At 48.1% G+C, this 14,870-nt stretch overlaps 1 protein-coding gene across 1 annotated transcript in view; it reads right to left on the minus strand.

Annotated features, from left to right (window-relative positions):
• The window catches only part of LOC144730819 (membrane-bound glycerophospholipid O-acyltransferase 1-like), an 84,810-nt gene that overhangs the window by 15,317 nt on the left and 54,623 nt on the right, over positions 1-14,870 (minus strand). Inside the window, exons 4-7 of the mRNA XM_078611597.1 lie at positions 5,851-5,943; positions 4,819-4,874; positions 3,687-3,741; positions 2,296-2,521 (exon numbers count right to left, since the gene is read on the minus strand). Of these exons, the coding sequence (XP_078467723.1) occupies positions 2,296-2,521; positions 3,687-3,741; positions 4,819-4,874; positions 5,851-5,943 (430 nt within the window). The remainder of the gene's footprint in view (positions 1-2,295; positions 2,522-3,686; positions 3,742-4,818; positions 4,875-5,850; positions 5,944-14,870) is intronic.

Here is a 14,870-nt window from a genome sequence, read left to right on the forward strand (position 1 = left end):
CCATGGCGTGGCTTGATGAGTTCCTGAGCTACAAAGCCTAACTTTACAAACGTGACACCAAACTTCATATAAATAGCCATTTGAAAATGGCCATTTAAAATACAGTATAACAATAGGAGGGGAGGGGGAGGACACCCATAATTGAAAACGTGATATCGCGCTGATGTGCAAAAACAAATAAGGTGAAACACAAGCTGACTGTTTTGACGTATGTAGCCATCATCGGTGAGTGTACATAGACTATCGACTTGCTATAATTGAGTTGAATCACGGGCGGTTTAAACCAGGATCCCGGCAGTCCCGCATCAGCGCTCTAACAAGCGCTATTCCATAAGCAAGCCAGCGAGCCGATGGGAATGCTTCAGTGACCCTGAGATTCGGCGAGTCAGAAAAAAGGCTCTGGCCACTGATAACGTTACATGTAGCGGGGAGAAATATCTCGAGCGGCTTGCACGGCTGCCTTGCGCTCTATCCTGGGATGCGCTGCCACACCCCGGCAACTGTTGCCGGAGTAAACCAGTTATCTCTGCCCGCAGGCTGGCTTGTCTGACATTCTGCGTTGGCTAAAGACACGGGTCATTTTTTTTGTTAAAGACCAGAGCCACCAATCATTTAATTTCGAAGTGGGACACAAGACAGACAAGCTCAAGTGATTACTGCCTCTCTCTCTCTCTTTCTGTGCTCAAACGAGCATGGGGGCAATGGGCTCGCCTCTGTTGGCGAGCTCCGAGCCAGCAAGTAGTGAATATTCCAAATTCCTATGACGGGGAAATTTGAACTGGCGACCTTCTCATTGCGAGTCAAGGGCTCTGACAAAAAGCGTTAGTCCGACCAGATGAAGGATGCTCACATCTACAAATAATATACCGTACGTGTTGGCACCCGATCAGATCGGGGTAATCCTCTCTAAAATACAATCGTTCATAAGAACGAATATGTACGAGTGATCCTGAGGCCCAGCTGGGCTTTGTCCTACACCGCCCGGTCATGTGTTCCATGGCTTATTAAAAAGAAAAAAAAAATTCCCCTCAACGATAACGAAAAAATAATAATATTCGAAAAAAAGAAGTGACATTTTCAATTTCGCATTGTTCCGTGTACACCAAAGGTTTTTTTTTCTCTACACACCATCGAATTCAGAGTATACACATGTTTTTTTTTTTAACATTTAAATTACTTATTTTCCCAAAGGCCAATGCGTCCTAGATAAATTAATGAAACAACAACACAAGTGCCTCCCCTTCGAAAGCTGCAAGCCCTAATGCAATGCCTCGTTTAATTTACTTTACCACTTGCTGCTGCGAGAACACATCGGAGCCAATTTCGTGAAAACACAGCAACAAGAAAACAATCAGGATTTCATAAGCTATTATCACTGTTGGTGCCGCCTAAGATTACCAAGTATGAATAAACAGACCCTGAATAAAATTCATAACTATTAATGCCGCTTAACGATGCTGCCGCTGATGATGATTATTCCGATGCTGCCACCACCGGTAAATGTCTCTGGCTGGAGGTGGCGACGATGCAGGAAGCTCTGTTGATAACGGTGATCGTGAAGATGATGATAATGATGATGCTCCCATTGCGGGGCTTGGCACTACAGTAAATTCTAATAACGAATGAAGGCGGCGGTGATGATGATGTGATTGCCACTAACGAGGCTGAGGATGTTGCTTCTACTGCTGCTCATTTTTTATTTCATCCGGTAAGGGGTCAACTGAGCTCTATAGCTCTTTTTCAGAAGCGACCAGGCCACAAATGATAGCTCAACCAAGTGGCTGATTACGTGGACATTTATAGCAGCCGAATACTCTAAACGCACAGGGACAGAAACATACAAACTCCAAATATACAGGCGCCAGGGTCTGGATGGAACCCACAACCTCTTGTATACGAGGCAAGACAGTTAACATCTCGCTACCGCGGTGTCCGATGATGACAATGATATGAAGGAAGTAGTCATTGAAAATGAAAATGACGAAGAACATAGCCTTCTCACGATGAAAATGATAACGATATATACGATGCGCGTGACAATTCCACTACTTTTCCTGCCTTTACTGCAGTTGTACTACTTTGGAATGCGATGACGATTATGACGACAGCAGTCATATTGAAGCTGGAGGTAATGATAAGCACAACAGCCTTGTCCTGCTTCCGCTGCTGCGCCTGACGATGACCAAATGGGAAGATGAGGGCGCGGCCGCCCCACGCACATCGTGCACCCAACGTACCCCGCGTAGCCCGTGTACCCCCGCGCACACCGCGTACCCCGCACGACGCGACCGTTACCAGCGGGGAGGGCTCGCAGCGGACACGCTTGCCGTTGTCGCCACCGCACGCGGCCAAGGCGGCCTCCTCCGGCCCCGTGGCCGCCGTTCCCACGCCGGACTGCTGCGGCGCTAAATGCCGCCCCTCCATGAAGGCCAGGTAGTCCTTGTAGGCGCAGCACGGGCCCGTCAGGATGCTCAGGAAGTTGAAGTTGTAGCTGTAGTACTGCAGCAGGGTTGGCCGCACTCTGTGCGCGTAAGCAGCGGGGGAGAGGGTGGGAGGGGGGCAAGTCGCAACTGAACGACGAACGGCTGTCATCACTTTCTTTTTTTGTCCTTTTCCGCAATATTGCTCCCCGTAGTACTACGGGCGTCGAGCCGTAGAACGGAGCATCCTGTTGCGAGCAGTCCGAAGGTCGCAAGTTAAAAATCCCAGCCTCGAGATTCGGCGCAAACAAATCATCATCCGTCTGAGGGTTGATGAAGCGAATAACCAATCGGTGCGGGGCGAGCCGTGGTTTGTGAGACGGAGAGTCTTGGTCACTGCCGCAGCCAGAGGGCGACTTCCACTGACGGCTCGCCGGGCGGACGGCAGAGACGAGGGGGAGGGAGAGACGAGGGGGAGGGAGAGACGAGGGGGAGGGAGAGACGAGGGGGAGGCAGAGATGAGGGGGAGGGAGAGACGAGGGGGAGGGAGAGACGAGGGGGAGGGAGAGACGAGGGGGAGGGAGAGACGAGGGGGAGACGAGGGGGAGGCAGAGACGAGGGGGAGGGAGAGACGAGGGGGAGGGAGAGACGAGGAGGAGGGAGAGACGAGGGGGAGGGAGAGACGAGGGGGAGGGAGAGACGAGGGGGAGGGAGAGACGAGGGGGAGGGAGAGACGAGGGGGAGGCAGAGACGAGGGGGAGGGAGAGACGAGGGGGAGGGAGAGACGAGGGGGAGGCAGAGACGAGGGGGAGGGAGAGACGAGGGGGAGGGAGAGACGAGGGGGAGGGAGAGACGAGGGGGAGGGAGAGACGAGGGGGAGGCAGAGACGAGGGGGAGGCAGAGACGAGGGGGAGGCAGAGACGAGGGGGAGGGAGAGACGAGGGGGAGGGAGAGACGAGGGGGAGGCAGAGATGAGGGGGAGGCAGAGACGAGGGGGAGGGAGAGACGAGGGGGAGACAGAGACGAGGGGGAGGGAGAGACGAGGGGGAGGCAGAGACGAGGGGGAGGCAGAGACGAGGGGGAGGGAGAGACGAGGGGGAGGCAGAGACGAGGGGGAGGGAGAGACGAGGGGGAGGCAGAGACGAGGGGGAGGCAGAGACGAGGGGGAGGGAGAGACGAGGGGGAGGGAGAGACGAGGGGGAGGCAGAGATGAGGGGGAGGAGCGCGCTCACCTGGAGGTGAGTCCAGGAGGCTCACGGCACTCACCTCACAGCGTAGCGCCGCTGCTCCGGACTCAGGTCTTCGTCCTTCCGCCCGATCCCTGGGAAAGCACACGGCGCCGCGTAGACCTTCATGCAAAGTGGTGGCACAGAGTGGTAGCGGCACGGGGGGGGTAGCGGCACTGGGCGATAGTGGCACGGGGCGGTAGCGGCATGGGGTGGTCTCAGCCGAGACGCTTCACCAGCCCCAGGTGCATGGCGAGCCCCTTGGTTAAGGTCAGCGCCAAGCTAACCGTCGACTCGTCAGTATCCCCCCCGCCCATTGGATACACAACAGACATCAAAGTGCTTTCGCCAACTTATGGCCGCTGTGCAATTTTAAATGAATCTCTACTTGTGCGCAACACTAAGCGTTTTGCGTACCTGTGTATGGCCAGGAGTGGTGGTGCAGCCTTTAATGCGCTGCATTAAGAACCGGTCATGGTAAACACTGGTGACGGTTATCTGAACCGATCCTGCGCCTCGCCTATGTCGACTCAGCCTCAAATAAATATGTGGTACAGTGTGTAAACATCGCCACTAGGGAGACAAAGGTGGCTGGGCGTGGTGCTGGTCACCCATTCCCTCGTGTGCCGTGCCGGCCTTCATAGGTACTCGCTAACAGCACTTGCTCCTACAGTCTGTTAAGGCTACACAGGTGGTCTTTGTCTTTGGTCCAGCCATGAGTGCACTGTGCTACGATATGGATAACGTCTGCTACGAACGGTATTGGAACTTCTTTTGCACCTCCCCAGGGTCGACTGCACTATGTACTACGAAGCCCTGCACTGCGTATTTAAATTAGTTGATAGTGCAGCGTGTGAACATCATCGATGGCAACACAGAGGTGGCAAGTCGTGGTACTGGACACACCACCTCCTGAACCGTGCCAATCATCATTGGCGCTGGCTAACAGCACTTTGCCATACAGTCTCTTTGAGACAGGTCAATTGGTTTTTGAAAGTGTGTGCCCATTAAATATCGCAGCATTGAATCGGTGATTTTCATCAACCACCATGAAGCCAAAACGAACAAGCTCAATCAATAAATCAATATCCACCAACCAGAGCAAACAAGAGCAACAACAAAAAGACCTAGCCCGGCTTGACCTCGCGGTCATCACGGGAGCAGCCTCTCACCATCGTGCACCGAGTAGGCGAGGGTGGTGATCTTCTGCGCCATCACCATCATGGGCCTGCGGGCGGGCAGAGAGAGAGAGAGAGGCCCGGGCAGCAGGTTAACACGGTGATGGTGGTGGAGGCGCCGACAATCTCCAGCGCCCAGCGGCCAGTTTGGCCGAATCCCGCAGAGAGCTGGCCGAGTGACATCCTGCTGGATTGCGAATCCTCCCACGTGCACAACTACTTGTAAAATTATATATATATATAAAACTATTTGCCAAACATCCCTGTGAAGGGCCCTCCTGAAAGAATGCCCGAAAATGAGTGGATAACCGAACGAATGTGATATTAAATAGCTTAAAAACACAACAGAGGTACACGTGCAGAGACCGCCTTGAACCTAACCGTGAATATAAAAAGGTACACATCCAGCCCCCAGGTGCAGCTGTGGTTCGAGCTCTTGACTCACAATCGGCCATCATCCATTTAGAGCAGGGGGTCGGTAACCATGCGGCTGTGGAGCCGTATGCGGCTCTTTAAGGAACTGCTTCAAGGCTCCCGACACTATAATTGCAAAGTAGTAAAAAAAACTAATTCTTTTCGACAAAGGGTGAACGTCTAAAAGCCCAACAGTGATTTGTAACGTGGCATTACAAATCATTGCGTGCGCTGTTATTAAAATGGCGATGATAAAAAATGCGGTTTGACATTATTCATTCAGTACCCATCTTGCATTCACGTTGCCATTGTGGCACTCAGAATATTTAGATTTTTGTTTCACCGAATTCGAAGAAAATGTCCCTTCTTGTTAGTTTGGTTGCCGACCCCTGATTTTGACGCATAAAATAAGAATGGCTTTAGAGTAGTAACAAAAAAAGTAAAAAAACAGAGCTTCCTCCAGTATGAATATGGAGATGAGCACTGCCCAATGCCCATTTCAGACGGCAATCCACGAGGAGCCTTCACAGGAGCTCACTAACTGCTGCTGCTGCTGCTGCTGCCGTAATGATGCGTGTAACGCTTGAAGGAGGCACCCGTGGAGATGCTCACCCCGTGAAGTCCGTTGAGTAGATGCCGTAGTCAAAGATGAAAAACTTTATTTGGCACAGGGACAGGCAGCCCATGGCGATGATGAAGCTGTATCTGTAAAAAGGAACAGCGCAGACAGCACCATCATCACTTTCATTCATCACACAGGGGAGGAGGGGGGGGGGGTTTACAAGCATGTCTATTAGCATAAACGATCATTTGAAATGCCGAAATTCTCAGCCGAAGCAATTAATAAACATGACGCACATGCATGATGTGTCTGGCCGCGTGGCACTCGGGCAGAGAGAGCACTCAAACCGCCAAGGAACGTACGGCATCGACCCCGTCCCGTCATTGTCATCCTGAAAGGTCAATAATAATTTAAAAAAAGGCTACCACATTCGGGGATGAGATTGGGTGGCTCGGGATTCAGAGCACTCGGTGTGGACAGCGGATATTCCGCATCCGATGCCGGCAGCTCTACGGTGTGTAAACCAGGGAGCTGCAAGCAAGCATTGCTTCCCCCCTATGTTCCACTTGGAAATGATAAAAGCAAGGGGAGCGAGCTGACGGCACACAAACGACTGCGCGTTAAAACCATCGCAGCAATTTCGTTCATTTTTTTTGTCCACTTCACGTGCCAAAATTCGAGCTCTGTGAATGGATACAAAAAAATGTATACTGCCACGGGACAAACGTGTCCCTGTTCGCAGCAGGGTGCGTGGGAAAGTCCAGCGGGCCCTCGAAGGGGATCTCAGAAGGAGTTTTGTGGCATCGCTCCGCGCTGCGTCGCACTCTGGCGGCGGCGGCAGAGCTGCGAGCGGTCCACAAATGGACGCACTCTCTCACCGTCCACATGACAGGGGCAGCAGCGCAACGGCGATTACGTTTTGTGGAAAAATACAACAAAAGTATCGTCGCCTCTCAGTGGCGAATCCGGAACGGTTGTTCCGTAGAGAGACTCCGGCCGCTCCCTTCTTCGTCCTGTCCCGTTCATACGGGGTCGGCGGTTCTGCCGACCACCACAATGTGGAATTCCTGCTGTGGATCACGGTAGCGAGATGTGAACTACCTCGCCTGGTATACAGGAGGTCGTGGGTTCAATGCCGACCCTGATACCTGTATATTTTGGAGTTGGTGTGTTCTCTCTCCCCGTGGTCGTGCGGGTTTTTCTCCAGGTCCTCTGGTTTTTAAATCCTTTATATTAAGTTCACTTGCTTGCTTGCGCGCTTACGACCGTGCAAATCTTTCGGTCGCTTTTTAACCCACTTCCCGTGATCCAATCGAGCTGACATTTTGCACACAGACTCGTTGTGCGTGACAATTTATTTTCGTGAAACATTTTAGGAAAAAAAAAATTATATTTAATTACCAATTGCTTAATGGTGGCAGGCAATCATCTGACCCATAGGTGGCAGCCATCTCAAGCCAGAGGACGAGAGGACTCTAGCCGCCACGCATATAAAGCATTTATAGTGAAAAACTTTGTTTTTACGGGTTAATTTTTTACCCTCCACATTTAGAATGAATGTGCTTTTACAGAGTGTTCGGCCGCTATATGTTTCCACATCATGATAAGCCACTTCGTTGAGCTATCATTTGCGATAGCCAGGTCAAAAAAGAGCCATATAGCCCAGTGAGCCCCCCCTGTAGTTACGGCAGGCTGGGTGTCGCTCTCAAAGCAGGGGAGGAGTCTCGGTGGACACTCGGTAAGGCGAGGGACAAGCACCGACTATAAATGGAAGCATCAAAGTCTCGGCAAGGGGAACGCAGCAGAGATCTTGTTTCATCGATAATCCTTGCGCTCATTGTGACGGCACAGCGAGCATTGGGTCACGCAGCTCATTACCAGAGATTACAATTCCGGCGTGCAGCGTTCGCCCAGAGTACAAGTCCCACCCAGGGGGTGGCCTTCGTTTTAACCGGGCTTTTTTTTTCTTCTCTTAACATAAAGTTACGTTCCCATTGGGCTACTGGCGGTCATGTCACGAGACTAAGACATTCTCCGTTTGTTTAATTCTTACATGAAGTGGAGATTCATCATCCCATGGTAGACATTGCACTCTGGAAGGCGATCATTTACATCGTCAGATAATTTTCAATGAAGTAAGAGTTTTTATTGCCCACTCAGCAGCGGCTCTTCCAATTCTCCGTCGAAGCTACGGCTGCGGGGGGCATCGGACGTTCGACCCCCTACCAAGTGGCTCGGTGACGAGAACGAGCACCACCAGGGGCAGGGCGCGCAACGGATTCGCTTCCCCAGCGATTCAACTCGAGATTCACATCCATTGCTTTACATTCGTAGCGTGTTCCATCTCGCTTGCATTATTTTGTTCGCTTCACCGGCCTAAACATGACACTAGCATCTCGTTGGCATATCATTGACACTAAACGATGAACAACCGATTCTCATTGAATCGGTGATCATCATCAACCAATATCAAAACCAAAATAAACAAGATCGATCAATCGGTATCCACCAACCAGAGCGAACAAGAGCAAAGAAAGACCCAGCCTGGCTTTCCCCCCCCCCCCGCACGGAGCGATCAGACGCACAAGAATCGAAAGTTGTTCCGTCGTCACAACGGCAGCCGCTTCGGGCGCGAGCCGATCGCAGAGAGCCCCCCCCCTGGCATTGCATGGCCGGCAAATCCGGCCCAGACCTCAAAGGAACCCTGGGGTGCTGTGCGCGATACCGCGCCAAACCACGGCAGACCTCGCACGGCGCACTTCCAAGGTGATGCAGAGCCCCATAAAAGCAGACCGCACACGAGCCACCTAAATCAACGTTCCGTCATTGGCTGTACCTATCCGTGCGGGTGTGTGTGTGTTTGTGTTCGTTTGTGGGGAGCAGAAGTTGTAGTGGTTAGCACGCTGCACTATAAATCTGGCGACCCAAGTTCGATTCCCGCTCACGGACAAAATCAGTGACGATTATCTGAACCGGTTCTGGGCCTCCCCTAGGTCGACTCAGCCTCAAATGAGTACCTGGTGCAGTGTGTAAACATCGCCACTGGGGAGACAAAGGTGCCCGTGAGAGGTGTTGGCCACCTACCCACTCGTGTACCGTTCCGGCCTTCATAGGTGCTCGCTAACAGCGCTTGCCCCAACAGTCTGTTAAGGCTACACGGGGGATTCTTGGGGCTTTCGCTGTGTGTGTCCGAACCCAGCAACCAGTGTTCGATTCCTACTCACAGCCAACATCAGTGAAAATTATCCGAATCAGTCCTCTGCGTCCCCTAGGTCGACTCCACCTAAAAAACGAGCACCTGGTGCTTTGAATAAACATTAGCGCTGGGGAGAGCCAAACCCAGCGGCAACTCCGAGCATCAATATTTAGTGTCTCTGTCACGCGCAGAATGTCATTGGACGACCACTGTAAGCGTACACGTTTCGTGGCGTGCAAACGTTAATTACCGTGCCGTTTCATGTTGACAGAGGACACGAGCGAGTAAGTGGGACTGCTCAAGAGTCACGTGGTGTATTTTGAAACACACATACAGACACCTAATGAGACAAGAGCAATGGACATCTACGAAGCGGTGACCTACCGGGTCGCAAGGTCACGTGCATGTCACTGTCTCTGTGCTCACCAGAGGAGCGGTAGCTTAGCCGTTCGTGCGATGCGCTACGAACCCGGCGATCAGAGTTCGATTCCCGCTCAGCCTCAAATGAGTACCTGGTGCGGTGTGTAAACATCGCCACTGGGGAGACAAAGGTGGCCGTGAGTGGTGTTGGCCACCCAAATCCCCTCGTGTTCCATGCCGGCCTTCATAGGTGCTACTCGCTAACAGCACTTGCCCCAACAATCTGTTAAGGCTACATAGGGGATCTTTGTCTTTGTGCGCCAGGCAGGCATGTAACGACGGCACTGATTAATCGTCTTAAAATTGAATCTCACGAGAATCTATCTTTTACAAATTCATGGAACCGATAAGCTTGTGCAACTTTTAAGCTTAAAGAGCGATCCGTACAAACGAGACGGGCAAAATAAAAAAGGGGTTTAGTATAATTAGAATCACTTTGTGGAAAATCAACAGTAGCTTTGCTCTAAAGAGACTGACACACTTTGTCATGGTTATGTGGAATTTCTTGAGCAGGGAGACACTGAACTCGAGTTGAGACCCCACTGCGGTTAAAGGAAGCATCAGCACTAAGTGTAGCCACTGGAAATAGACTTATTGATCCCCAGGATAATTGTTATGGGGGCCCTACAGATGATTACATCGATGAAGGCCCTAAACAGTCTCAGGAAGATTTTAAGAAATCAATTATTTAACAAAGGAAAGCCTCGTAACCCTTTTTCCAAAGGGTTCTGCTTTGGGATGTTGGAAAAGCAGGGGTTGGTGGATGATGCAGAGGAGAAATGCACCTGCTGATTAACAATGAATCGATAGAAGACAGTACAGCAAGCTGGTCTGGCTTATCGGAGCATATTTATTGGCATGTCTCCCTCGAATGTGTGTTTATTTTCTCTCCCATGTGCATAAACACTCAACAAGAACGAGATTGATTTAACATCATCCATAATACAGGTTTTTTTGGGTTAGAATGCGTAAATATATGTGTCGTTAAACACGCAACCACCCGACACAGCCAATTAGTAAGGTTTGTCAAGTAAACAGAACATGCCAATTCGTTGCTAGTACAGCACTAACCCGTGTGTTGGAGAGCCAAGCCACAACATTTACAATCCGAGTACGTTAGAGAAGTCGACTTCTCTGTCCACGAGGGTTCTGGTCAACGAATCAATTAAATTACTCGACACTCTAGTAACGAACAAAGGTTTCGCCAAATATATCAAAAGACTAGCTGAACACTGTCTAAAGAACACCTACTTCTTGTGGAAAGGTGACTTCTATAAACAAAAGGAAGGAGCATCAATGGGATCTCCTTTGTCTCCTGTGATAAGAGAATTTGTACGTGGAAGATTTCGAGACAAAGTAATAGCTTCAAGCACACTAAACCCATCTGCTTGGTTTAGATATGTGGATGACACATTGGTGGTCTGGCCACACGGCAAAGATACACTTAATGAATTTCTAAATCATCTCAACTCGCAAAACCCATCCATCCAGTTCACCATGGAAGTAGAAGCTGACAGAACTCTACCATTTCTGGATATAGTCTGAGAAGTGAAATTAAATGTGTTAAAGAAGCGCTGCAATTGAATGGTTACAATGATGCACAAATCAACAGGGCATTCATTGAATACCAAAACCAAGTCAAATAACACGACCATTTAAGCTGCCCAAGTAATTCAAACTATTAAAATACCGTAAATTGCGGGAGTAACTGATACACTAGCCAGATGTTTGAAAAAACAAAACATCCTTGTCAGATTTGGCACGGTACATAATATAGAAAAATTAATATCTGAGTACAAAATATGTATTACCAAAGCTTTCAACAGAAGGTGTGTGCTGGATTCATTTTCTTTGGGTCTTTCGGTGAAGCCACGTAGATAGAAAAAAATAATAAAAATAATAACAATATCGCAACACAAGCAATCGTCTTCAGGTGAAGTGACGAAAGCTTTAAGTGAAGTCTACCGGAATAATTGCACTTGTGGCAAATGCTATGTTGGGTAAACAGGACGAATGATCAGCACGAGTGCTAAAAGAACACCAAAGAAATATGAAATTCTCCCAAATACAACTGTCAGCAGTTGCAGAGCACACGTGACAAAAATGACACTCAATTATTTTTGTGCAAAACTAGTTACTAACGTCATTAGACCTCCTTTGCCAGTACCAAAATATAATAATAGGGTCTAATGATGTACATGCTCACCCCGAGCCCTCATTACTTTGATAGTGCATTGTCTTTGAGCTGTACGCCTTTTGGCGTCCTCTGGTCGAGCACCAATTGGGTCGAGGCTCAAAAGAAAGCCGTCCCTTGTTGTGGACCAATCAGTTTCAAGGACAAAGCATATATTATCATAGTGTATTTTTATTTGCATTTTGACTGCAAGTATTGTGGTTAATGCAGACATGAATCCTTGTAAAAAGGTTTCAGTTTTGTTGCCAGATAAAAGGGGAAACCCCCTATTATTAGTTACTAACGGCCAAGACTAATTCGAGAATATATCGAAATTGAGAGAAATAAATAATTTTAACCGTTCGGATAGCTACAGACCTTAGTGCTGCATGGCAGCAAATCATCCAATAATACATAGTTTCAATGCATGCCTATACAGGCCACCATACTTCAATAGGGATTGCCAATGGTATGGCTGTTTTAGTACAAACAATGAACAAGTACAAGATCAGTGGGCCCGCATAATGCACATGCATAATATACGTTGATTTATTAACCTCCCCCCCCCCGCATCACTTCGCAAAAGAAGGGCGCACAAGTGTTGGCATCTTCTTGGTTCTTTCGGTAAAGTCACGTAGAATGGAAATAATAAAATAATAAAATAAAACATAATTAAATAATTCTTACGACGTTTACCGAAAAAACCAAGAAGATGAATCCCTGCAGTCACGAAAGCTTTAAATCGAAATTTAAGTGTTGGCATCACATCTACGCCTCTATTTAAGGAACGAAACAGGTGGACTTCTCCGCAAATTTGGCTGTCGCCTGATGAAGCTGGTTGTAATGACTGGCGAACCTGCTGTGCTGTGCTAGTAACGAATTGGCAACCCTTACTAGTTGGCTGTGTCGGGTGGTGGTGGGTTTTAACGACACATTTATATATTTACGCGATCTCACCCAAAAAACCCGTATGAAGCATGACATATAATTTACCCTCAGTGAGACTTTGCTGAATGACCAATTATAATTATTTTGAAGAACCACAAATGTGACCATGATTTCTCCTCAAAGCACAGCAATAATAAATACAATTCAACAAGAAAATAAATGTTTTGTCTGCTTGCCACCGAATAGCTGTCACATTTGCCGATTTTATTTGACATCACGACGCTTACAATAAGAAAAAGATGTAAATTTTGCAAAACATGTGGTCACTTTATAACTCTGGTAAACGTTTCACTGCCACTGCTTTCTCATAAAAACATATCAACATAGTTTCCAGAATGTTTCCACTTTGTCCAACGTGTCCATTAAGTTAAATTTCTTCATCCGCGTCCAATTTACAAAATGTTTGATGAAGGCCTTGCCCGCTCGCTCGGATGTTTACAGAACCGACAACCGTGCCATTAAGCAAATGCGACGGTTTTTTTGCACAATCCTAGAAGCACGGCAGGGCCATCAATCATTCAGGAGACGGGCGCGGAGTTCACGTGGCGATACGTGATGCGGCGTGGGTGACAACTTGGGCAGGCATTAAATATTGACAAAGCTGTCTAAACGTAGGAGCGACGCTTACACGGGTACGTGCTTCGGGACACAGAGTTTAGAAAACACAAGGTCCTTTCCCACCCACGGTCCTGGCACATATCACTGAGATGTAAAAAACACCTAAATATTTTAATATCACAATTGCCAAGCAAGAAGTCCTGTAGCTTTTTAAAGCGGAGCAGCCAGCTGCATCTAGATACCGGGAGTACGATAGCAGACGGGATCTGACGAAGTTCTTGGGTCAAGGTCATGTACAGAGCAAGCCAACCGACGACACGGATGGACGATGTTCAGACATAACGGTGGCCAGAAACCAGAAGCGATTCTTGATTTTAATTGTGACCCTGAAACACGGCAATTCATCAAACATCATACAACGCCTTACTGACTCCAAATACAATAACATCTTGACATAAGAAGCTTCACTTACCTCATCAGTGCAATATTACTCGCAAAATAATGCACTCCTAAAGGCAGACAGCAATTCTGGGACAAATGACCAAACTTCGGTATGCTAAGCCAAATGTAGCTTGGTGAAGGAGGGGACCCAGTACCGGTTCAGATATCACTCAAACGGAATCGAACTTACGTAGTCCGTGGTTTATAGTTCAATGCGCTATGCACCGCACCATCGCTCCACTCCACAATGGGCAATATTAGGCAAGTAGCATGCAATGAGGGGTCACAATTCAATTAAACAATACATTTTATTCATCAGTATCATTCTTCACGGTGCATAGAGAGGACAGTGAAGTTGACCTCTGGCCTCACTATGTGCTGCGAAGATTGGGCATTGCCCAAAAAGTCACCGATTATTATTATATATATTCTTGGTTCTTTCGATAAAGTCACGTAGAAGGGAAATAATAAAATAATACAAATAAAACATAATAAAATTCTCACGACGTTTCGGCCACAACGCAAGCAGCCGTCCTCAGGTGAAGAACAGAGCTGTCGGAAATACGGCTCTTGCGTTGTGGCCGAAACGTCGTGAGAATTTTATTGTTTTATTTTTATTATTTTATTATTTCCCTTCTACGTGACTTTACCGAAATAACCAAGAATATGAATCCCTGCAGTCACGAAAGCTTTAAATCGATATTATTATTATATACTTTATCTTTTAAGGCCACAGCGTAATGCACGAGTGTGTTGGGGATTGTTGTTCATCGTGCTTGCGTACCACTGCCGATGCAGCGTCACCAAAAGATTTGTTTAATTGTTGTGTTTAGTCTCGTTTACAGTCCATCTCATGCATCTCGTTCGACTTCTTTCTGGTCTCATATTCTCCATGAAAAAAAAATGTCACGTTCATATAATTTGCACAGATGGTAATTCACAGATTGCCGTTCTGTTAAAATTCTCCCCGGCTAAAACACATCGACTGTTACAATTCTCTCCAATTCAAATTCATCTCCAGCCGCAATCACCGTGTCAATGAAGGGTTGGCCATGTTTCTAAAATGACCGTACGATTAATAAATTTGGGTCGTTTACGCGATTGTACGCACGCAAGGCATGAAATGAAATACACAAAGGGTGACGACAGCCATTCGGTGGAAATCAAAACCGATTAAATAACCGTTCGTGGTTAGATTTCCATCACTATTATTTTGAATTGTGGAGAGATCGTCACATTTGTACCGTTTGCTTTATAAAATAATAATCATAGATTATTTAGGAAAGCCTCACCGAGGTGAGTTACAACGATGAAGGCCTCCCATCATTGGCGGA

This window comes from Lampetra planeri, chromosome 2, assembly GCF_965212315.1.
Source record: "Lampetra planeri chromosome 2, kcLamPlan1.2.h2, whole genome shotgun sequence".
Taxonomy (NCBI): domain Eukaryota; kingdom Metazoa; phylum Chordata; class Hyperoartia; order Petromyzontiformes; family Petromyzontidae; genus Lampetra; species Lampetra planeri.